The sequence below is a fragment of the Leptonychotes weddellii genome, chromosome 13, assembly GCF_054177405.1.
Source record: "Leptonychotes weddellii isolate Sample4059 chromosome 13, ASM5417740v2, whole genome shotgun sequence".
NCBI classification, from domain to species: domain Eukaryota; kingdom Metazoa; phylum Chordata; class Mammalia; order Carnivora; family Phocidae; genus Leptonychotes; species Leptonychotes weddellii.
Window position 1 is genome coordinate 59,968,820 of NC_138381.1, and position 24,395 is coordinate 59,993,214.

The 24,395-nt window shown below is 40.4% G+C and overlaps 1 protein-coding gene across 11 annotated transcripts in view; it reads left to right on the top strand.

The window, feature by feature from the left end:
- The window catches only part of PRR14L (proline rich 14 like), a 56,048-nt gene that overhangs the window by 24,795 nt on the left and 6,858 nt on the right, over positions 1 to 24,395 (top strand). For 10 of the 11 annotated variants that reach the window (XM_081801759.1, XM_081801755.1, XM_081801761.1 and 7 more), the window contains 4 exons: positions 7,008 to 12,192; positions 15,936 to 16,007; positions 16,712 to 16,883; positions 17,453 to 17,559. In XM_081801759.1, the coding sequence (XP_081657885.1) occupies positions 7,008 to 12,192; positions 15,936 to 16,007; positions 16,712 to 16,883; positions 17,453 to 17,559 (5,536 nt within the window). Of the gene's footprint in view, positions 1 to 5,672; positions 12,193 to 15,935; positions 16,008 to 16,711; positions 16,884 to 17,452; positions 17,560 to 24,395 lie in introns of all 11 variants that reach the window. The other variant, XM_081801765.1, reaches the window with a different exon arrangement.

Below are 24,395 nucleotides of genomic sequence, written 5' to 3' on the forward strand. Positions count from 1 at the left end.
TCCCTCTGGGAGCCCCAGCTGCAGAATTTTCACTCTGCTCCAGATCCTGGTCCCACACATTTTAGATGTAGATTTCCCTGATAAAAACTAGTATACCCTTCCTACTTTTGTTTTAAATCTCTGCTCTGTTGAATGCTGTGCAAATCGCTTATAGAGTTTTATTTATATTCCATTTTGCTTATTCTGAATGGGGGCACCTCAAAGGTCAGCACTGTGTGATAATTTATAAATTTGCTGAGGAATGAATTTGGGTCCCCTGCACTGAGGTGTTCAGCAAGTGAACCTAAGGCTGCCACACTCTCCCCTTGGTGTATTGTTCTTCCTTCTCTAAATAAATGTCCTGTTCACAGTACTTCCAAGTTAGTGTGATATTCAGAATTTTTAGGTTCTTTACAGTCATGTCTGCTGTAGCTCAGTTAGGTGAAATTAGAAGAAGCTTAATGCTTTAAAAGGACATTTGTGTTAACCAAAAGTCATCTTTAGTTAGTAGGATGCTATTTTGCAGATCATTCCTTATTTCTTGATTGCTGTAGGGCAGGCCCATGAGAAGTGGGCATGGGGGAACTGTGATGGGTGTTGGATGAGGGTCCATTTCACAAAGGGAGGGTGTCCTCCTGTCAGACACTCTGCTGCCTCTCCTCTTCTACTAGTGTGGCTTTTCGAATGTGGCTTTTTCACCATAATTCTGTTTAATATTTTACAGAATTGACATTATCAAGTTTTTTTGTTTGTTTCTGTTGTGGTTTTTTGTTTTTTGTTTTTTCCTGAGTTCCCTGGCTTGGTTTGGGAAGGTTGACTTAATTCTCACAGTAGCAATCTGCACGAAGGCTTATTTGGGAATTCTCTGAAGTAGGAGAGTCACAAGAAATTGGAAGAGAATTGGAGGGAATACATTTTGATGCAGAGGTGAAAGCAGTCAAGGAGAGAAAAGTTACCTTATATAATTTTTGGAACTAGATAGTTTGAATTATTCAGAAGAATTAGAGTTGAGGGCACCTGGGTGGCTCAGATGGTTAAGCGTCTGCCTTCGGCTCAGGTCATGATCCCAGGGTCCTGGGATCGAGTCCCACATCAGGCTCCCTGCTCCTTGGGAGCCTGCTTCTCCCTCTGCCTCCCTCTCTCTGTCTCTCATGAATAAATAAATAAAATCTTTAAAAAAAAAAAAAAAAGAATTAGAGTTGAAACAATCTTTTAAAGCCCTCTATGTCTGTCATACAAATAAGTATTAGAAGTAGATGGAAGAAACCCCATCGATAAACTCCTTATGCTTTGTATGAGTCTAGATTCTTGGACTTTATTGATTCTTTTTAATACATATAATTGGGAAAGAATATTTCCTGTTTATATTCCTTATTTATGTCATTGTCCTCCTATAATTTGCATTTTAGGGGGAGAAAAGTTGAAAAATCAGCCAGTACCACACCCATTTAATAGATAGCATGAAAGAAGTGTGGACATTTTGGGTACTGAATTTTTTTTTTACTTTCTTTAAATTAAGGTATAGGGACCCCTGGGTGGATCAGTCAGTTAAGTGTCTGCCTTCGGTTCAGGTCATGATCCCAGGGTTCTGGGATCAAGCCCCGCATCAGGCTCTGGAGCCTGCTTCTCCCTTTCCCTCTGCTGTTCCCCCTGCTTGTGCTCTCGCTCTCTCTCTGTTAAGTAAATAAATAAAGTCTTTTTTAAAAATTAAGGTGTAACTTAACCTACACTAAAATTCACCCTTTTTTGTGTGTACAACCCTGTGAGTTTTGACAAACACACTTGTTCAGTTATCACCACAATCAAGATATAGAACATTTCCATCACCCCAGTGATTTCTCAAGGCTTCTTTTATAGTGCATCCCTCTTGCCAGCCTCAGCCATTAGCAGCCACTGATCTTTTTTCTGTCCCTATAGTTTTACGTTTTCCAAAATGTCCCATAAATGTAATCATAGAGGAGAAGCCTTTTTTTTTTTTTTTTAAAGATTTTATTTATTTATTTGACAGAAAGAGATACAGCAAGAGAGGGAACACAAGTAGGGGGAGTGGGAGAGGGAGAAGCAGGCTTCCCGCTGAGCAGGGAGCCGGATGCGGGGCTCAGTCCCAGGACACTGGGATCATGACCTGGGTGGAAGGCAGACGCTTAACAACTGAGCCACCCAGACACCCCAGAGGAGAAGCCTTTGAGTCTGGCTTCTTTCACTTAGCATCGTGCATTTAAGATTCATCCATATAGCTGTGTGTATCAGTACTTCATTGCTGCTTCTTGCTGAAGAGTATCCTGTTGTCTGGTTGTATCACAGCTTGTTTATTTCCCATTGAGGGAAAGTTGAGTTTCCAGTTTGGGCAATTATGAATAAAGCTGCAGTGAATGCTTGTGTACGAGGTTTTGTGTGAACATGAGTTGTCATTTCACCTAGGTGAATACCTAGGCATGACACTGCTGGATCATTTGGAAAGTGTGTTTATTTTATAAGAAACTACCAAACAGTTTTCCAGAGTGGTTGTACCCTTTGGGACCAGTAGTACATGAGTTCCAGTTAAGGAGTTGAATCCGGATTTGGAAAGCCAGATGTTCAGTAGTCAGAGAAGCTGAGGAGGTGACAATAGCTTGTAGGGTTGTCTGCTGTCTTCCTACCTTTCGGTAGTCTTTGTGAGCCTCCACACAGGAGAGCTTCCACACAGGAGAGCTTCCTTTTATAGAAGACATTACAATATTGCTAACCCATTGCACATCTTTCTGAGGACGGGATGTAGGATATGCCAAAACAGATGTCATATTTAGTGTCCGCAGTCTAACCACTTAATTTTTTGATCCAGGAAAAGGTTTTGACAGAAATGCTATTGAATCCTTGTCAACCTCCAGCATGTCTGTCCCCAGTTATAGTTATATGGAAATAACACCAAAAAAAGGTCTTTTTTTTTTTTAAGTTTTTTTTTTTTTTTTTTTTTCATGAGAGACAGAGCGAGAGAGAAAGGCAGAGGGAGAAACAGGCTCCCAAGGAGCAGGGAGCCCGATGCGGGACTCGATCCCAGGACCCTGAGATCATGACCTGAGCCAAAGGCAGACGCTTAACCATCTGAGCCACCCAGGCGCCCCAAAAAAAAGTCTTTTAAGTTTTCTTGTATTACTTGTATTATGATTGGAGTGTAAGCACTTTTTAAAAAACAATTTTATTGAGATATAATTTACACTCTATAAAGTTCACCCATTTGAAGTATACTTTTCAGTGGTTTTCTTCTATACCCTCAGAACGCAGCCATAACCCTAATTTAATTTTCATCACTCCCTAAAGAAACCTGTTTGTATCCATTAGCATTCATTGTTCATTCCGTTCTTCCTTCTCCCCAACCTCTTCCAGCTACTAATCTGCTCTTGTCTGTATAGATTTGCCATTCTGGACATTTTATATAAATGGGGGCTGGTATTTTATGACTGCTTTCACTTGGCATAAAGATTTTTAAGGTTCATCCATGATCTAGCATATATAAGTGCTTCATGTTTATGGCTGAATAATATTCCATTGTATCCATTTATCTGATGGACATTTGGGTTGTTTCCACTTAAAGACTGGGTGGCTCAGTTAAGCATCTGCCTTCGGTTCAGGTCATGGTCTCCAGGTCCTGGGATCGAGCCTGGCATCAGGCTCCCTGCTCAGCAGGGAGTCTGTTTCTCCCTCTGTTCCTCCCCCTGCCCATGCTTGCTCTCTCTCTCTCTCAAATAAATAAATAAAATCTTAAAAAAAAAAGTTGGACGCTTAACTGACTGAGCCACCCAGATGCCCCAAGATTTTAGTTTTGATGAAGTCCAACTTACCAGTCTTTTTATCACTGTGTTTCAGTATCTTAGCTAAGAAATCATTACCAAAATCATGCAGATTTACTCTTGTGTTTTCTTCTAAGAGTTTTACAGTTTCACCTCTTATATATAGGTCTCTGATCTACTTTGAGTTAATTTTTTTGTATGACGTGAGACAGGGTCCAAATGTATTCATTTGCATGTGGATATCCAGTTGTCCCAGTGCCATTTGTTGAAAAGCTGTTCTTCTTGGTCCCTTTGTCAAAAATCAGTTGACTGACCATAAATGTTAGAGTTTCTTTCTGGATTCTCAGTTCTAATATCCTTGCTCTTTATTAAATCCATCCTGTGTCAGTGCTACACTGTCTCCATTACTGCAACTTTGCTTTTGAAATCAGGAAGTTTGGGGCTACCATCTTTATTCTTTTTCAAGATCATTACGTGTCCCTTGCATTTTCATTTGAGTTTTAGGATTAGTTTGTCAGTTCCTGTAAACATAAGCACTTTTTAAACTGTTGTTATAAAACAATAAATCTGGGGCCTTCAGCTGAGGTCATGAAATGCCTGTTTCTAAAAATGGGCTCATACCTCACAGAATATATTTTACCCTCCAGTATACCTAAATACTTTTTTTTAATAGGCCACATTTTCTTTATCCATTCATTCACTGGTGGATACTTAGGGTTGTTTCCATGTCTCACCCACCATAAGTAATGCTGGAATGAACATGGGGGTGCAGATATCTTTTCAGAATAGTGATTTCATTTCCTTTAGATGTATACCCAGAAGTGGAGTTGCTGGATGGAGTATACCTAATACTTTGAACAACTTCCCTAACCTTCTCATTCTTCATTCAGACAGCATCTATTATGTACCTGCTATGTGCCAAGGTCAGTGTTGGGTACTCAGTCCACAGTGATCATTAAGATCCTATTTCTGCCCTCAAATAGCTCCAGTCTCATGGAGGTGATAGATTAAACAAATACTTGAGAAACAATATCGCAGAGGTTTTCATAGAAATACTGTGCAAGGGAGTGGGAACCCAAAGGAGTGGCTAGCCCTAACCAAGTGTGGCCTCTGGCATGTCTAAGAGCTCTACATGTATTAACTCATCTTTACAAGTCCTGCAAAGTGGGTACCATCCTTCTCCCCATATTACAGAAAAGGACTGGGTCAGTATTCCATAGCCTTTAGGAAACTTTCTAATAAACATAACTGCCCAAACTCTCCTTTAAAATTCTTTGAGATTTCCAAGTCAGTGTGGTTAATTATAACCAAGTAAAAGAGTAGGTAGAGTATCCTTTGGCTTTCAAGCTGTACACAACCCCTGTTTTCCTCCCAGCCTTCAGTGTTACACTACCTGTGAAATGACTGTTCCCCTGCCTCCTCCCTAAGATTCTCAACTAAGTTGAGAACAGGTGTTCTTCTAGCGGGTAAGGGCTCTGAGGTAGAATCTTGCCTTAAGTGCCTTGCACAGTGAGTAGTTTGGGGATGGGTGAAGAGTTTTGCAGTTTTCCTGAGCAGATAAAATGAAAGATTCAACTAGGATGGTGCTGGACCAGCGTGGAAAGGCCCAGAATTTACATGAATGGCTTAGTGCCATAGTATCCAGTAAAGAGATACACTAAACCACTTGGGGTAAATGCGGTTAGAAATTCATGAATAGGGTAGAATTGTCTGCTATGATGTGGAAAGTAAGCTAGTTTCAAAAAGATAAATACTGTGTGGGGCATTAGGATTTCAAGGCCATAATATGTCAGTAATTGGAATCTGTGCAAGCTTGTGGAATCCAGTATGCATTTATCCATCTAGTATTTGTTGACTCCCAGTATTTTTAAACACTGTGTCCTATCCTAGCATAGTTATTAAGTTTATCATTTTAACTGTTCTCAGGTCCAGTAAGATAAGAAAGAAAGCAGAACAAAGGAAAAGCACTTTTTCTTTAAATGGCAGGCACTGTACCAGGTGGTGTTTTACATGTATTATTTAATTTAATCCTCAAAGTAGCACTGAGGTAAGTGTACTTCGTACCCTCTTTTTCAAAGGAGAAAACTGAAACTCAGAGAGGTAAGTAAGATCACAGAGCCCACCTGCCTTCAGAGTTGCTGTTCCTTCTCTCAGAATTGCTGCTCTCAGTACCAGTTGAGAAATGGATAGGGAAGCTCTAGGAAGACAGTATTGATAGCATTTGTTGATTTGACCTAACTATTCATTTATTAATTCCACAGATTTATTGAGTGCTGTTTTGTACTGGGTATTATGCTGGGCAATAGGGAAAGGAAGAGACCGAGACAAACATAATCCTTACTCTCATGTAGTTTATATTCTAGAGAATAATTATAGAGAATTATAATGATCTTTAGGTTGATTTGCATTTAGCTTTATCTGTTTAGTGCTCGTATTTTGTTATATATTGTGTGCATGCAAATACGCATATACACATATGCACATGTATGAGCATAACTGTGTTTTCTAAAAAGAAAGTAAGGATAAAAAACTTGTTTGTAGATTAACAAGTTTGGGGAATTTCTTTATGCTGCATCTTTTACCTAGAATTTCAGAGACACTGAACAGTAAAACTTCTTTATGAATTGCATTTACATTCTGCTCAAAAAGGTTTTTTGTTTTTTAATATTTCATAATAGAAAAATTTTAATTTATTGAAAAGTGGAGAGTATACTAAACCCACATGTATCTGTCACTCAGCTTCATAAATGCCAGCTCATGACTAGTCTTGTAGGGAAGCAATTACTGTAAGTAATTCAGTTCAGAACTAATATTCAACTTAAACATTTATCTTTTACATAGGTTTTACATAAAACTTATGTAATTACTTATGTAATTTATTTATGACTAACTTAGTATTATTCAAGTAATAAGAAGATAGTCGTTGAATAATATAAGCTGTTGTATTGTGGGTCTGCTTTATTAATGTTTTAGAAGGGAAGCTTCTTAAGACTCTGGATTACATGTATATCTCCATATTCAATTGTCCAGCTAAGTAAGTACATTTAAATAAGTAACACTTAGAGAAAGGCAGATGTTCAAAATTAGCCAAGTACACTTTTGGCCCTCTGTCATATTTTGCATAAAAGAACAAAACCAATGGTACAGTGCACTAACTTTGTAATTTGCTTTTTGAGTTGGGTCTTTTTTGTTGCTGTTGGTTGCATGATTAATTTTTTTATGATTGCATACTTATTTGGATTTATTTCTCTTGTGCTGAAGGAAATGTACAAATTACAACTGGAACTCTGCTAAAATCTGAAGAAGTACAAGGTATGAAGGTCAATGGGACTAAGACGGATTATAATGAAGGACACAAGAATGGCAATGTGAGTAAAGGTCTCTCAGCTGGGTGCAGCGAATACCCAGAAATAGACAAAATCATGACCAGTGGTGAGGTTTCAGAAACCAGCACATTAGTTTCCCTAGAGTCTTTAACCTTTGTGGACCCTGGATTAACAGAAGCAACTTCTAAAGAAAAAGAATGTGAAGAATTAAAAACTTGTCCTTCTTGGTTGTCATTGTTACCAGGGAGCAGTGCCATTTCCAAAGTGAACAATGGGAAGGAAGAGGTGTGTAATTTAAACCTTGTCTGTGAAGCAGATGACAATCACCAACAGATTCTCAGCCACCATAATGAAAAACACAGTTCTGCCCATGGCAGTCCCAAAGCCACGAGAAATGTAGTTGTTGTAGAACCCTTAGAAGAAAACTCTGGCATTTCATATTTCTCAAGTTTGTCTGGTCCAGAATCCAGGACACCATCCTTAGAAACAAGTGGTTTTGAAGGTGATGGCTTGCCAAAGGGATCTGCTGAAAAGACAGACAATTCCTGTTTTGATGGAGATGGTCAAAGCAAGAACGTGGCTACTAGAAAAGAAAATGAACAGTTTTTGAACCCCAGGAGTGAAAGAGGGGAACTCTTTCTTGTTAATGCCAGGCAACCAGAAGAGGATGCTAGTGGTCATTGTCCTGGTGAAAAAGAGACTGTTGCCGCCCCCAAAGAGAATATCCATGGTAACTCTTGTGTTCAAGGCAGTATCCATACAGACAGCCCTAGTTCTTCAGTGCCCGGTTCTTTCACTGAAGCCACAGAAGTAATGTTAAAAAAAAATTATCTGAAAATCACTTTAGACATTCAAGGTAGCTTGACAAACCATGAGGACCATAGAGAAACTTCTACTGATATGAGCCATTCAGGCAGACACTCTGAAGAGAGCAGTTTTTCCTCCTTAATGCAGATTGAAGAGCCAGAACAGACAACCACTATAGAGGCCAATATGGTAACTGAAAAGATTTACAGTAAAGACTCTAACTCATTCCGCTCCCAGAGAAATCTGGAAGACAACACCCAGTTAAGTGAAGCATCATATAATGAATTTCTGATTGAAAGAAAATCCCTTGTGAGTTTAAAGCGTGAGGACCACATAAGTCTTATGAATGAGATATCAAAACCCAAGAAAGATATTGCTCAGTTACCACCATCCCTAGAATTTGATTACAAACCTGAGTCAGAACAAGCTATACAGACCGCACAGGACAATAGTTCACATTTAGATGAACAGAACATAGCCTGTGAGATGAATAAACTTCCTTGTACCAATGAACTGGTTTTAAACAAAATAGAAAGTGAATGTGTTTTAAATCAAGTGCCCCTTAATTCTCAAGACCACGCGAAGTTGCCAGCTAACAAAGAGATGCCTTTAGCAACAAGCGAGGATTCCCAACAGAGCCATCACCCTCCATTAGAGGATGGAGCAGATGTCATTGCTCATACCCAAACCGTTCCCATGAAGACAAAAATGAAAGACATCGCTCCATCAGGTGACAAATCCTGTGGTGCCTCTTCAAACAACCCCACCTTAAACATCAAACCAGGAAGCCTAGAAAGAAAAAACGAACTGGCTGATTCTGGAATAGTCGATCTACCTTCCAGACTTCTCTCAAGCAAGAAAGAAGCAGCAGGCTTGCCTCAAGAGGTCTCTGTTATGGAATGTCAAAGTGTTCAATCTCAGGATCTCTCTAGCTGTCATTGTGTAAATAAAAATGCGCAAGAAAAGAGCGTGTGTTCTGCTTATGCTGCTTTTGAGTCCAGCAGAATCATCCCAAAAGTTGAAAACTCTTTGATGACCAAGTGTGAAGATGCATTTCAGCACAGCAATCACCACTCCCAAGGAAGAGAAGGCTCCACAGAAAGTAGCACGCATAAAGTGAGTTACACATCAGAGGGAAGTGAACTTGCTGGGGAAGAAACTAAAGGCAGCCTCCCGGGAGATAAGATGCGAAATGAAATGACAGGAAGCATATTAAATAGTGAAGCTTCAGACAAGACCATTCCCACCACCAGTCACACCCAGCCCAGCGAGGAATGGTTGGAAGGAAAGGAACAGGATGTACCTAAAGAGACTGTGTTTTGCAAGTATAACATCTCTGACTGTGCCACATCAGAACTAAACTTATCTGCAAACATTCCAAGCCCTGAAAAATTGTTGGACCAGTCTCTAACTGTTATGCTTTCCAGTTTCAAAAGCATAAGCCAAGCAGTTGAAACTCTTGATCAGAAAACAGATAAAGTCCTTGACTGCCAGAGTAACCAAAATAGACCAGATGAAGGCAGAAATGAAGATAAACCAGCTAAGGAGACACTAGATGGTGACAAGAGAGAGACTGTCACAGAACCTAACAGAGAGGTAAGCCACAACCAAAAGGATCTGCTAGTTAGTTCAGCCAGTAACAACCCATTGTCCAGTGGTAGTTCAAAGAAAGGCGATTTGAAAGGAGACTCTGAACATATTTCTGGTTGTGAGGAGTCCACAGATGGCATGGTAGACATCATCTACACGAACTGCAGTAATAAATCTACAGAAGGCATGTTAGACTTAAGAGCATCTAGTACCCTTGACGGTGGTGCAGGGCAAGATGGACTGACATTACAGGAAACCTCAGTGAGTACTCTTTCTCAGAGAAGAGAACTGAGTGCTGCATTTATCGGAATGATTGGCCAGGACTCAGATTTCCCAGATGCTACTTCCTCTACAGGGGAGCCTCTGGAAATTAAAAAATCATGTGAAGAGAAAGTATGCAGATCATTAAAAGATTGTGAAATGGAAATGTGTCCAGACTCTTGTGCCCATGAGCTAGAGTCTACTGCAGATCATGAACCAAATATAAGAACATTGGGTAGAGTAAATGTGTCCTTAGATTATAGTCATCATGAACAGCAAGTTAAAGAAGCATCCCTTAGAGAAACAAAAGGAATGATCAAAGGATCAAGACTGGAAATAATTTCTGAGTTTGACAAGGACAATACCTTTGGAAGTTCCTCAAAAGAGTTGCTGTCTTCTGGATGCCCAGATGAGAACCCTGTTCCTGTAGGGAGCCTGAAATCCATTGAGATAATGCCTTCGTATCTGTCTTCTCACAAAAATTCAGAAAGTAATGTTAATAGTGAAGAAACTGACCTGAAAAATCTTTTTAAACCAAAAGATGGTGAAATGCTTTGTGAAAACGTGGAGCACCACACAGTCCTGCTTGAGAAGAAGGAAGGAGAACCAGGGGATGGGAGTAATTCTGGTAAAGGAGTCAGAATAGACATTGGTATGCAAAATTTGCCTTTGACAATGGAAACAGAAACTAAGTTGAGAGGAGAAAAAACTGAAGAACATCAGAGGGGACCCATGGGTCACGTAACTGTCAGGGAAGAGTCTGAGGAGATGATTACCAGAGAGGCTGGTCATGGTGATAAAGGAAGAGAGATTTTTCAGTCCCATTCTAAATCCCAGAGGATGCTTGCTGATCTTGAAGAGCAACAAAGGCAGAGGGCTTTGGACTACATGTTGCAGAATGAAGAGGAATATATCCATCAAAAAGAAGCATACACGATATTGGAACAATGTACATCATCTGACATTTTACCGGATGAGCTGAAAGATAAGAACCAAGCTAAGTATTGCAAAGGTGAGTCCACCATGAAGAAGAAAATCACCCTAGCACAGCTGGCCACGGGCGGCAGTGCTGCACAGTTCCGAAAGTTGGAGGATCCAAAGGAGGAAAGCTTGTGTCATCCATTAAAAAGGGCCATGGAGTTGTACACAGGCCCTTGCCTTCGTGTTGCCCCTCAGAAAGCACAAGACCCCAACTCTGCTGGGTGTGATGAAATACACGGTGCCTTTGGGAACACTTCACACCAGAAAAGAGTGCTTCCCTTAAAGAAGCAGCCCCATCGAACATGTAAGAAAGTTTCCTGTCAGGAGCAACTCAAGATGGGGAAAAAAATAAGTAAAATCAGAAGTTCTGCCTTTTTAAAGAGTTCCTCTGAAACCATCCCCACAAAAGCACACCGATTTCTCAGTTCGTGTGCTGTGCCTGCACCCGCACAATCGGAACCCGGAACAGAACCAGCCAGGAGCTTAATGAGCCACATACCAAAGCAGAAGGTGACTCCGTGCCATCCCTTGAGGAGCCTGAATGTTAGGAAGCCTACCAAAGAATCAGCCTTACTCAGCAAGCTGTCCATTCTCGCCTCCAAACTGGTCCCAGCCACAAAGACCCAGAAACTAAGATACCGGCGTTGTTCCTCAGAACTTCTTCCAGTGGCTAAAAGCTACAAGCGGCTCAGATACAAAAGGCTTCTGGATGGCTTTTCATACAATACAATGCAGCTAAATCCATATTTGGCAGCTAGTGGATGGGATAAGACACCCAACAGTAAGCCCTTGGCACTTTATTCGCTAGAAGCCATCAAAATGAGCTTCATAGATTTGAGCAACAAGGTGCCATCACTGCTGTTTGGTTCCGAAATTTTCCCGGTATCTTTTCACATGAAATCGGGCTCTGAGTGCATGACCGAGTCCCCAAGGACTTTTCCTGAGCACTGTGCTCCAGCCAGGCTCACCTTAGGAGAGGCCCCCAGGTGCCTGTCTCAACCTCCCAAGTGGACCTTTTCTTTCTTCTTGTCCCACAGTTGTCCTGGGATGGCCACATTCAGGGAAGACACTGGCCTCCATGGTCAGGCATGTGCCCAGGCTCCTTCACAGTCTCCAGGTCCTCTCCAAGACTATGGAGGCACTGCCATAGTCCAGACCAGAGCAGGCTGCTCTGTTCTTGGCCTTCACACACTTCTAGCACTTTGTTCTCCTGGATGTTACCGAATCTGGACAAAAAAACGGAGCTTCTCTAGTCACATGCCTACCATGCAGAGGCTCTTCATGACCCAGTTTACACAGGGCTTAAAAGGGTTAAGATCTCCAGCCTCCATAGCAGACAAGGTCTTCTGTTCTCTTCCCTACTCGGTGGGCCGAGTGCTATCCATTTGGAGCCAGCATGGGCCTTCTGCCTGCCCCTTCGAAATCTCTACTCTTCATTCCACTCACAGCAAGCGGCAGCCAACTCTGAGCACCACGAGCAGGTAAAATCCATGTTTGCTTTTCAACCTCTGGGGAAAGTTGAGGGCTAGAAATGCAAGGCTATTTAGAGTTTCTGTGTCTGCATTTTCTGTTTACCTTGACAAATCTCTGCTGAGAAAATGTAGCTGTAAGTCTTAAGTGTAGACCCCTCTAATTTTCCTGCAGAATCTACCCCTGTATTTTTACCATTCTATGTTTTGTCCATGTCATTCGCAAACCATCAAATCTTTTGAATCTCTTCTTTTCTACCCATGCCCTCGCCTTCCAAAGAACACCATTACACGTCAAAGACTTATAAATAGTGACAAATAATGGCTTCTAGCTATATCTTATTGACAAAGTATTATACAGTCAGCAACTACTTCAGTGTTTGATGTATAAAGGATACAGAATAAGTACTTTTTTTTTAAGATGTTATTTATTTATTTGACAGAGAGAGAGAGCACAGCAGGGGGAGCAGCAGGCAGAGGGAGAGGGAGAAGCAAGCTCTCCACTGAGTGGGGAGCCCGATGCAGGGCTCAGTCTCAGGACTCCAGGATCATGAACTGAGCCGAAGGCAGACACTTAACCGACTGAGCCACCTAGGCACCCCCAGAATAAGTACTTCTTAAGTAAATAAACTAATTATGTAGGTATCACCAAATCTAGTTCATGAACCTTTGGATTTCTCTCTGGAGCAGAGAGGCTTCAAAGATTGACATTTACATACTATAGTTGTACAATTTATAGAATTTTAAGTGAGCTAGAGAAGAGTGGTTTGACCACTTAGAATAGTTGAAAATAATTTCACCAATATCATTTTACCTTTTTTTTTTTTTAAGTTTTCATTTATTTATGTTAGAGGGGGGGGGGGCAAGAGGATGATAGAGAAAAATCTCAGCAGACTCCCTGCTGAGTGCAGTGCCCTACACAGGGCTCAATCCCACAACCCTGAGATCATGACCTGAGCTGAAATTGAGAGTTGGATGCTTAACTGAGCCACCCAGGTGCCCCTCATTTTACCTCCTTATTGGAAATAAGAGGAGAAAGAATTAGACAGTTATATCCTAAGGATCTGTCTCAGACATAATAAATCCTCCTATTTGTAATCCCTCAAATAAACAGAAACTGAAATTTTTTTTAATTGGCCCTCATCATTGTTATAGTTTAAAAATTCAACACCAGCAAAGCCGTAAAATTAGGGAGAGGCCTTGTTCTTCATGTGTCTGTGCAGTCTCTTATGCAGAATCATTCTGTGTCACTAAAACGCTGTCTGGTGCATATTACAAAGTTCCCTGACCATCTTAGCAGAAAACTAACTAAATCAAAGGGTTTCAGAAAGACACCGCAGAACCTGAATGTGGCTGATGGAAATTGAGAGATGAATGATCTTCGAAGTACTTGTCCTGTAGTTAATAGAAAAATGTTCTTACAGTGTAGTCACAAAAAATACATTGGAATGAATCAAATTGTTTTATTTTTTTCAAAGATTTTATTTATTTGTTTAAGAGAAAGATAGCGAGAGAGAGCACAGCAGGAGGTGTGCAGAGGGAGAGGAAGAAGCAGATGCTCCACTGAGCAGGGAGCCTGACGCGGGGCTCGATCCCAGGACCCTCCCTGAGATCATGACCAGAGCCGAAGGCAGACGTTTAACTGACTGAGCCACCTAGGCGCCCCCGACTCACATTGCTTTAAATCATAGTATACTGCTTTTACTTTGGTTTGTCAGTATACCTCTAGAACTGCATAACCACGCTCTGCTCAGTGTCTGACATGCAGCTTTAAATTGTCTTACCTTCTCTATGCTGTGTTCATGCCTGAGGTTCGAATATAGGCCAGTTCTTTGTTGCACCCTGTGAAGACGTGCGGCCTTTGGCCCTTTTTCTTCATCCAGAACTCTTTTCCCTCCTGACTTTTCTGTTTCCTGGCATGGAATATTTTTTCTCTGCCTTCCTTCCTATGTCTAGCATTTTATTTTATTCTTTTTATTTTAATTTAATTCAAGTGGAATGTTGGGGTGGGGGGTGTTTCTAGGGACTTTTCCTTCTTGGCTCTAGAAGTGCGTTATCATATGCCTTGACTTTAAGTTTGGAAGTTTGCTGTTTTTCTAAACACACTTAGAAATATTAAGCATGATAAATTGAGTAACCCAATAAAGAAGGACTTAACAAATATTAAATTATGTTTCTATTGGATTTTTTTTTTTTTTTTTTTTTTACAGAGAGAGAAAGAGAGGAAGTGCACAAGCAAGGGGAGCAGCAGAGGGAGAGAGAGTAGCAGGCTCTCCGCTGAGCATGGAGCCTGATGTGGGGCTCGATCCCAGGACCCTGGGATCATGACCCGAGCCAAAGTCAGACGCTCAACCAACTGAGCCACCCAGGCGCCCCATAGGATTTTTTTTTTAAGTTTTATTTATTTAATCTACACCCAATGTGGGGCTTGAACTCATGACCCTAAGATCAAGAGCTGCCTGCTCGTCTGACTGAGGCAGCCAGGCACCCTCAAAGGATTTTCTTATTTGAACCTTCAGCACTCTCTAATGAAAGTTGAATGGGCTTCTTTTTTGCTGTTTTTATAGATGAAGAGCTTGAGGCACATGGTTTTTTCTAACCCAGATCAGGTTAGTGTTTCAGCTGAGCTAGACCTAGATGCAGGGTCTTCTGATTTCTGATTTGGTCAGCTCCTTCTCCAGTATACACCCTGCCTCTTTCCTTTTATCAGTACCTGTCAGGGAATCCTGAAGTAGTTAGTGCTAAACCTTCTAAAAATCTGAATTGTCTTTGTTTTCTAGACATTGAGCAAATCTACTACTTCTAAGAGGAGATGGATTGTTTTTATGGTCATCATACAAACCGCTCATTGATTAAACCTGTACTGTGTTCCAAATTTGGTAGAAACTGATACAGGTTTTACTTTGAGAGGCATTAAAAAGCTCTCCACCTTCATTTATTGATGTATCTATAAGTGATGAATACCATTGCTTCATCTATACAAATAAAAGCTTAATTACAAAGGAGTTAACTCTATTAATGGTTTTCTTCTACATAACCATGTTTTATGTGCAACTTGGCTTTAAAGAAAATAAGGTTTCTTCATAATCTTCTTTAAGGATATAGAAGTTAGGCTTTATTTTAATGGCATTAATAAAGAGATGAATAATACAAGATTTGTGGGGCACCAGGGTGGCTCAGTCATTTACCGTCTGCCTTCAGCTCAGGTCATGATCCCGGGATCCTGGGATCGAGCCCCGCATCGGGCTCCCTGCTCGGCGGGAAGCCTGCTTCTCCCTCTCCCACTCCCCCTGCTTGTGTTCCCTCTCTCGCACTGTGTCTCTCTGTCAAATAAATAAATAAAATCTTAAAAAAAAATAATACAAGATTTTTTTATCTGTGAATTATATTTTGAAATCTTTAAGATATATATTCAACAAAAGAAGCTGTAAGACTCAAAGCCATTCTTGTTCCCCTCCTTTCTCTTACTGTCCTCTCTTTATTCCTTTCTCTACCTTCTTTCCATATAAGTTAGAAAATAATCTTCCGTCAGCCTGCCTCCACTCCAGTGGTGGGCACATAAATGTAATGCTCAGGACTGGGGGGCTTTTTCTTCTTTCTGAGTGACTGACATTTCTTGTCTTCCTAGGGCCCCATTGAATAATATCATGTGCCATCAGTAGCATCAAAACCTTTGAGTACCCACAGTGGCATCAAAACTTCCCTGTTGTTCCACTGCCCTAACCTGTTGCTTTTGTACTTTTGCTTCACTTCAGCCACACCATGTTACCGTATGTGCCTCTTCCAGGCATGGAAGCTACTTATAATACCAGTGGCAGTCAGATGAGGTAAGCCTCCAGCAGCGCCTGCTACATAAGGGCTTGTGGCTTGCAGTGTGTGTGTGTGTGTGTGTGTGTGTGTGTGTGTGAGAGAGAGAGAGAGAGAGAGAGAAAGACAGAGACAGAGAGGAAGAGTGAATGTGCAAGTGAACACAGAACCTGAGAGGGCGCGCTAGCAGATGGTGTGGGTTGAGCATAGCATGATTCTGACGTCTGTTTTCCTTCCAAACCTGATCCGAGATTTAGATGCGTTTTATCATAAGTAGTGACTAAGGATGTGTAATCAGTACCATTTATTGAAAAAGAGTCAAAATCACTAGCCAGCTCTTTGTACCACAAGTTCCCTCTCAAGCTATCTCTTGGTCATAGAGCCAGCTTCATTGCCTTGATGGGATCGATCTCATTGAGCACAGTTCATTTGTTCAGTTCACTAAATGCCTTTTTCCTCCAAAAAGTCTCTTCCTTTTTACATTTTTCCTTATAAAACTTCTCTACACCAATGAAATGGATGGACCACATCCTTTTAATTTTTTAAATATATAGACACAGGCTGTGTCCAGAAATAACTAGAGAACAGGTTGGCTGGAAACGTCATTGCTGGAAAAAGGGAAGATCTTCAACCTTAGTATGTTGTTAAGAAGTTGAATGTGCCAAGGGAGAAAGTGAAACCCGTCTCATATTTTCCTTCTCTGTTTTTCTTTTCATGGTGCTAGACTAGAGCCTCCATTCCCTGCCTTGGTACCAAAGTCTTGCTTGGTAACAGACTCAGCTGTCAGCAAGCTCTTGCTTTCAGCCTCCGAGTTCCAAGTCCCTGAATTTGATGAGCTGGATACTGTGGCAGCGGCATGCCCCCATCCACAGAGCAGCCCTCCAGAACAGAAAGAGGTAAAGTGCTGATAGAGTCGAGGGCAATACTGGAAGTGTCCATCGAGGACCAAAGATCACATGATGGGTACACACAGGCCCCTGCGTGTCTTTGCTTATCACTGTTACCTTCAGCTGATTGCTGGAAATTACCAGGGCAGGAGTTTTTCTGCTTGGCCACTGAAGGCTACTCTGGATCTCTTAGTCTGCATTGTTTTCCAGAAACTTTTTTCTTGACAGTAGCATTTAACAGTATTTAGAGAGTTGGACCAAAGAGCTGCTTGCATTCAAAGATGAGTGAACAATGGTATTCTTCATTTTGCAGTCTCTCTCTGTCTCCAACAGTTAACAGGCTTTCATATTGCTTATCTCAATATCTGAGCTGAATGTGTAGATTCTCTTCTAACAATATAAAGGGAGTGGTTGCTGAGAACACTGTCAGCAGGAGTAAGTAGAGCTTTGTCATAAACTATGAGTTAGAGTCAACTGTAAACTGAGGAAGCAAAATCTTAGAGTGTCAAGAAAAAGGACTTTATGTATTTAAAATGTCTTCTAACTTGACCATCTTTCTTCTTAATCTTTAAAAATAGGCTGAGCCAGAGAAGAGGCCAAAGAAAGTCTCACAGATTCGTATCCGGAAAACCATTCCTAAGCCAGACCCTAATCTTACCCCCATGGGCCTTCCTCGACCCAAAAGGTGAGCTCCTTCTCTAATACACATAGGTTCACATTTTTTGGAAAATTGTTTGATAGAATATAATGACCTTTTAAGTGGTCATATACTCTGAGCTATTTATTATACTTCTAGGAATTAATCCAAAAGAATTAATTGATAATATGACCAGAGATTTATGTGCCAGGGATATTGTTCTGCATTCTTAATCATTTTTATCAAGCTCAGTATGCCAGATATTATGCTGTCCCTTTGTGTACATAGTCTGTTCGTCCCCTAGTGGTGCTGGGAGGTCAGCACCATTGTCACCCCCAGGTTTAGGTGAGGATGCCAAAGCTCAGTGGTTAAGACACCTGTGTTAGGCCATGGTGTCAGTCACATGGCTCAGGTGGTTTCTCTCTCACACAGTTTTTACCCAAACCCACAGCCCAAGCTCACAACATTCTGGTGCAAAATTGACAAGGGGCCTAATGTCATGAGGGAAAGAAGTTTAATTTTTTTTCTCTTTTTTTTTAAGAAAATGCCAGATGCATGCTATGTTCTATCTCATGGCCTTTAAAAACTTGGTTTCTAAAGGTTTATTTTTTATGACAGACATAATTGCTAACCCTAAAAAGGGAAGTGGAAAGAAAAAAAGGATTACCAAATTATGTATTTGATGTACTATACATTACCCAGACACACTATGAAAATACAAACATTTTATAAAAGATCTCCAGAGTTCGGGGCGCCTGGGTGGCTCAGTCGTTAGGCGTCTGCCTTCGGCTCAGGTCATGATCCCAGGGTCCTGGGATCGAGCCCCTCATCGGGCTCCCTGCTCTGCAGGAGGCCTGCTTCTCCCTCTCCCACTCCCCCTGCTTGTGTTCCCTCTCTCGCTGTGTCTCTCTCTGTCAAATAAATAAATAAAATCTTAAAAAAAAAATAAATAGATACAATTTAAAAAAAAAAAGATCTCCAGAGTTACATTTACTTGTGGTGGATTTCACTCCTTCATTTCTCATTGGCAAATAGAAGCCTAACAGTAGTCCCTTAAGTAACCCCAGGGTAAGTTATTGGACCCTCCTGAGCTTCAAGAATGTGTCTGTAAAGTGTAGTAAGAATTCCCAACACTTAAGACTGCTGTACAGTCCACTTGAGGAAAAAAATGTGTACTGTACCTATTATATTGCTTCACACAACACAAATGCAATAATTATTACTGTGATCATAATTGACGTTCTACTTTTCCCACATGGTTTTTGTCTTAATATATTTTATATTACAGTTCTTTTATTGATCATCCTACCATATGTCTTTATAAGAGAAATTTTTTAATATTTCAGATATCCTAGGTTGAATAGTACTTATTCTTAGAATGAAATAGGATTCAGGGGCGCCTGGGTGGCTCCGTCGGTTAAGCGTCTACCTTCAGCTCAGGTCATGATCCTGGAGTCCCTGGATCGAGTCCCGCATCGGGCTCCCTGCTCAGCGGGGAGTCTGCTTCTCCCTCTGCTTGCCGCTCCCCCTGCTTGTGCTCTCTCTGTGTCAAATAAATAAATATTTAAAAAAAAAAAAAAAAAAGAAATAGGATTCAGAATCAAATGTATTCTGTCTTGCATTTATATGTAGATATAAGTTCTAAAAAAACCTTTTTATTATAAATACGTAGTTGGGAGTGGAGAGAGTTTTAATATTGTAATGACATTCAGTCCTTTGAACTTCTTTCAAGTAATATGCCAAAAAATCACAGTGATCTATCATCAAATTATATTTAATGATTTACCACCTAATTTTTTTTGAAAGCAAAGGATTGAAAAATGCTGACTCACATAGGTTCTGTTACCAGGCATCGAAGCAGTGAGTATCTCATTGTATGAGCAACACACCAAAAAGATCTGACCAGTAAGTGTCAGATGCCCAAAAATTTGTATGCTGGTCTTTCACTTAGAGATACTTTATTTAAATCAATATAGTGAAAAAGGTTGAAAAAATAAGATTTTTAACAAACTTTAGCCTAAGATACCTAATAATAAAATGCTTTTATTCACATCCTCTTTTGTCAAAAAACCTTGAAGTTGTAGATTTAGTGCATTAAATTTATGGAAAAGCTTTGACATACAACTTTTTTTTTTTTAATATACTTGACACAATGTTACATTAGTTTCACATGTACAATATCGTGATTCAACAAGACTATACATTATGCTGTGCTCACGACAGGTGTAACTACCATTTGTCACCATACAATGCTTTTATAATACCGTTGACTATATTCCCTATGCTGTACCTACTCATTCCATAACGGAAAGCCCTAATCTCTCACTCCCCTTCACCCATTTTGTACATTCCCCCACCCCTTGACATATAACTTAATTGGCAAAGGCAGCTTTTATCATTCAAGCCCATCAGCCAAATCATTCTTACTTCCTAACTTTTGTTTTCCAACTCAAGTAAATGTGTTAATTCGCACTTATGAAAATCATACAAACCATTGAGAAATAAATTATGGAACACATCTTATAAGGTAAATTTGTAAAAGCCATAAGTCAAAATTAAAATCATGTAACAAATATAAATAAAAATTTATTTTAATAGCACATTATTAAAACAACATGGTAATGCTGTTTCTCATTACTGGATTTGTAATAAACCAATGTAATGTGTAGTTAGAATAATAAATTATGAAGTGAGAAGTATGGTAGAAAGCATAATATTGCTTCAGTAAATGTGTATGCATATATGAATCAAACAACGTTATTGGACTTTTAGGAACAATTAAGAGTCATGTAAAAAATCAGAAATAAACCTATTAATTTATGTAAATCTTAGGATTGCTTCAATATTTAATGTAGGAGAAAAATATATTATGAAACCAACTTGCATGGCAGTATCCTGTAATATTTGCTGCTGTTAACAGGGGTAGAAGTTATAACATTTTATAAGCTAAAATAAGATGAAGATTAAATAATTGAATTAAATATTTCTTTATGTGATTTTTTTAAAAGTTTATTCCTTTACTGAAGGAAATTACTTAAAATTTTTGTCTGTGGGTTTTACATACTTCATCTTCAAATGTTTGATAGTCCTAGTAAACATTTTGGTTATATTTTTTTAAAAAAAGAAAAATTGACTGTTGAGTGGAACTTTTCTTTCGAAGTGATAACAGACTGTCAATGAGAATTGAGAATAGTTTTGGAAGAAACATTGGGTATAGTTAAATACATGAACAAGCTATGTTGGTATTTGAAGCTCTTTTTCCTAAGTAGGGCCTCCTTCTGAAGGAGGCATTGTTTGATGATAATCAGGAGATAAATGAGGCAGGGTCACTCTGACAAACCCATTCTGCAGCATATCTGAAATCTGAATATTCTGACACCAGCCAAAGTACCCTATTTCTAAAGCCACTTCTCTCTTAATCAACTATATGTAATGGGGAAAGACCAGTCCCATACAAGTTTACTGCGCTTTCATTAATTACTGAAGGGGACTTAGCAAGATCAGGGATTTGATTCATATACTGAAATAGCATTCAGGATGGATAGGTGCTATTCTGAAAGAATTTGTGGGAATGGAGAACTCTGCATGATCATTCAAGGACACTTCTCAAACATATGACCAGAAGTTCTAGGAAATTAAAGATTAGGAGGTTGATTCCACTAAAACTGGGTATTCATGTACTCTGTGGCATGTCTTCTGGTATACTAGTGTGAATACCACTGGTATTTAGTAGCAACCTTATTTAGCTAGCCTCTTGGGGGTTCACGTGTCTGTCGGTCCAGTCAGACAAACTATACAGTATTTTAAATAGGGGAACTTTAATATAAAATGTTAAACTATAATAGGAGAGTAACCACAAGATGTACAGAGAATTCTGAGGGACCCTAAGACTGAGAGCACATACTCAAGGAAGGACAAACTTGGAAGAGGGGCCACCTCCCTAGGTTGGCATTTAGACTTTGTTGGAAAGGGTATGGTTGCAACCCATTAGCTTGCTCTGGGTTGCTAAGGCCAGAACTAGGCACTCAGGAAATAGCAACTTTGCAGGGTGCGGACAAGCTGAGGCAGGCAGGCATGCAAGGAGAGTGCGGGTGCTACTGTGTTGTATTTCTTTCAGGAGGGCCACAGGAAACAGACCTCAAGAAGTTGGGGTGTAGACTTATGGCCTGGAGGTCACATATGTGTCAGGAAGCATATGGCATGATCACCAGGCTAGGGTTGCCAGAGCACTGAAGGGACTGCATGCTCTGTCCACACAACTAGGGCTGAGCCCTCTCCAAATGCCCCCTCCTTGACATCCCAACAAACATGCACAATGACAGGGAAAAAAGTTTACCAGAACCAGGAAGAGAAACTCTTTTCCTCCTACAGTGTTCCCCAATGCCCACTTCTGCCAAAGCTTTTAGCATCGTACTTAACTATAAAGAAGAAATGCTTAAGAGTCCAAGATTCCATTTTCACAAGAGTAGGTACTGAAGGGTACATTTTGAGCTAAAAAGCAATAATTTGATAACTGGTACATGACAGCATACCCTACAAATTTGAATAGAATTCACTTGACCAAGAGCTGTTCCTTTTAAGGAGAGATTTGAATAAATGGAAAAGTTGTATTTAATGCAATCATATGGAAAAATAAAGAAGCAAGAATAGCCAGGAAAATTCAGAAAAGGAATGAAATAAGAGAGGTACTAATCCCAAGAGATATTACACTATATTGTAAAGTCTTAATAAATAAGAACAGTGTAGTGCCAGAGCAGAAGCATACAGATTGGTAAATTAAAGTAGAAAGTCCAGGAATAGACACAAATACATAGGGAAATTTAGAATGTGACAAAGGTGTCCCCTCAAATCAATGGTAAAAAGAAAGACTAAAGTGCTGTTGGGGCAACTGAGTAGCCATTTTAAGAGTAATAAACTTGTGGGGGGAGGGGCAGGGGGGCACCTGGCTGGCTGTCAGTAGAGTATGTGACTTTTGTTCTCAGGGTTGTAAGTTCAAGCCACATGTTGGGTGTAAAGATCACTTAAAAATAAAATTTGGCGGGGCGCCTAGGTGGCTCATTCGTTAAGCATCTTCCTTCAGTTCAGGTCATGATCCTGGGGTCCTGGGATCGAGTCCCCAGGTCAGGCTCCCTGCTCAGCAGGAAGCCTCCTTCTCCCTCTCCCACTCTCCCTGCTTGTGTTCCCTCTCTCACTGTCTCTCTCTCTGTCAAATAAATAAATTTTTAAAAAATCTAAAAAAATAAAAATAAAAAAATAAAATTTGGGGGGCACCTGGCTGGCTCAGTTGGTTAAGCGACTGCCTTCGGCTCAGGTCATGATCCCAGGGTCATGGAATCAAGCCCCGCATCAGGCTCCCTGCTCGGCGGGAAGCCTGCTTCTCCCTCTCCCACTCCTCCTGCTTGTGTTCCCTTTCTTGCTGTCTCTCTCTCTCTCTCAATTAAATAAAGAAAGAAAAAGAAGAAGAATTCTATCTAATGATTGGAGGAGTGATAGACTATTACCGTGTATGACCCTAAAGAAGTAGTAAATGTAATCAACATTTTTCAGTGGCTATTAATATTACAAAAAAGTCAACAACAGGTACCACAAGGTACACCACCATCTAAAAATCTTCCTATCAAAACACCTAAATCTGGGGGCATCTGGGTGGCTCAGTTGGTTAAGCGACTGCCTTCGGCTTAGGTCATGATCCTGGAGTCCCGGGATCGAGTCCCGCATCGGGCTCCCTGCTTGGTGGGGAGTCTGCTCCCTCTGACCCTCCCCTATCTCATGCTTTCTTTCTCTTTCTCTCTCTATCAAATAAATAATAAAATTCTTTAAAAAAAAAAAAAAACCAAAACACCTAAATCTCATTATGCCTCTGTATCTCAGTTGTCAATCTGTAGGAAATACCTGTAGTATTTCCCATATGTTTGGGTCAGAGGAATAGGTTAAATGATACTATGTGGGTGTAATCAAAATCTAGACTGTGGAAGCCACAGGTCAAATGACCTGGTTTCTTCACCAAATAAATTACAAAATTTAAAAAAAGGAGACAAAATAGAACATGAGTAACATATAAATTGAGATGGGTTTGATTGGGATTAAAAATTCCAGAGACCTGTGTTTGGGAGAAGGGTAAAAATATTGATGCACTTCAGTTTCCAAGTTAAATATACTTATTAAAATGCTTGCCAGCCAATAAAAGGGGAATGTATAATTTCCAAGCCAGAAAGGGGGGATAGAAAGTAAGGAGTCAGTCAAGGAGAAGAAAAACATTGGAAAGGTAGGATTAAAAGAAGCTGTAAAATATGATAATAGATATAAATACAGTTATATCATTGCCAGCAAGTATAGACAAAATTTCATAAAGCTGAAAATTGGCAGCCTAGAAATATGTGTTGTGCACATGAGACACATCTAAAACTCATTGCAGAAGGGCTGAAAGAAAAGAAGCCCATCGAGTTGGGAAGGCAGTCTTTTCTCTCAAGAGAGCGTGGAGAGGGGTGTCTGGGTGGCTCAGTTGGTTGAGAGTCTGCCTTCAGCTCAGGTCATGATCCCAGGGTCCTGCATCAGGCTCCCTGCTCAGCGGGGTTCTGTTCCTCCCCCTCCCCCTGCTCATGATCTCGCACTCTCTCTCCTCTCATAAATAAATAAAATCTTTAAGAGAGAACAGCATGAAGAACTTATTTTGGGGGCGCCTGGGTGGCTCAGTCGTTAGGCGTCTGCCTTCGGCTCAGGTCATGATCCCAGGGTCCTGGGATCGAGCCCCGCATTGGGCTCCCTGCTCGGCAGGAAGCCTGCTTCTCCCTCTCCTTCTCCCCCTCCTTGTGTTCCCTCTCTCACTGTGTCTCTCTCTGTCAAATAAATAAATAAAATCTTTAAAAAAAAAAACAACAAAACTT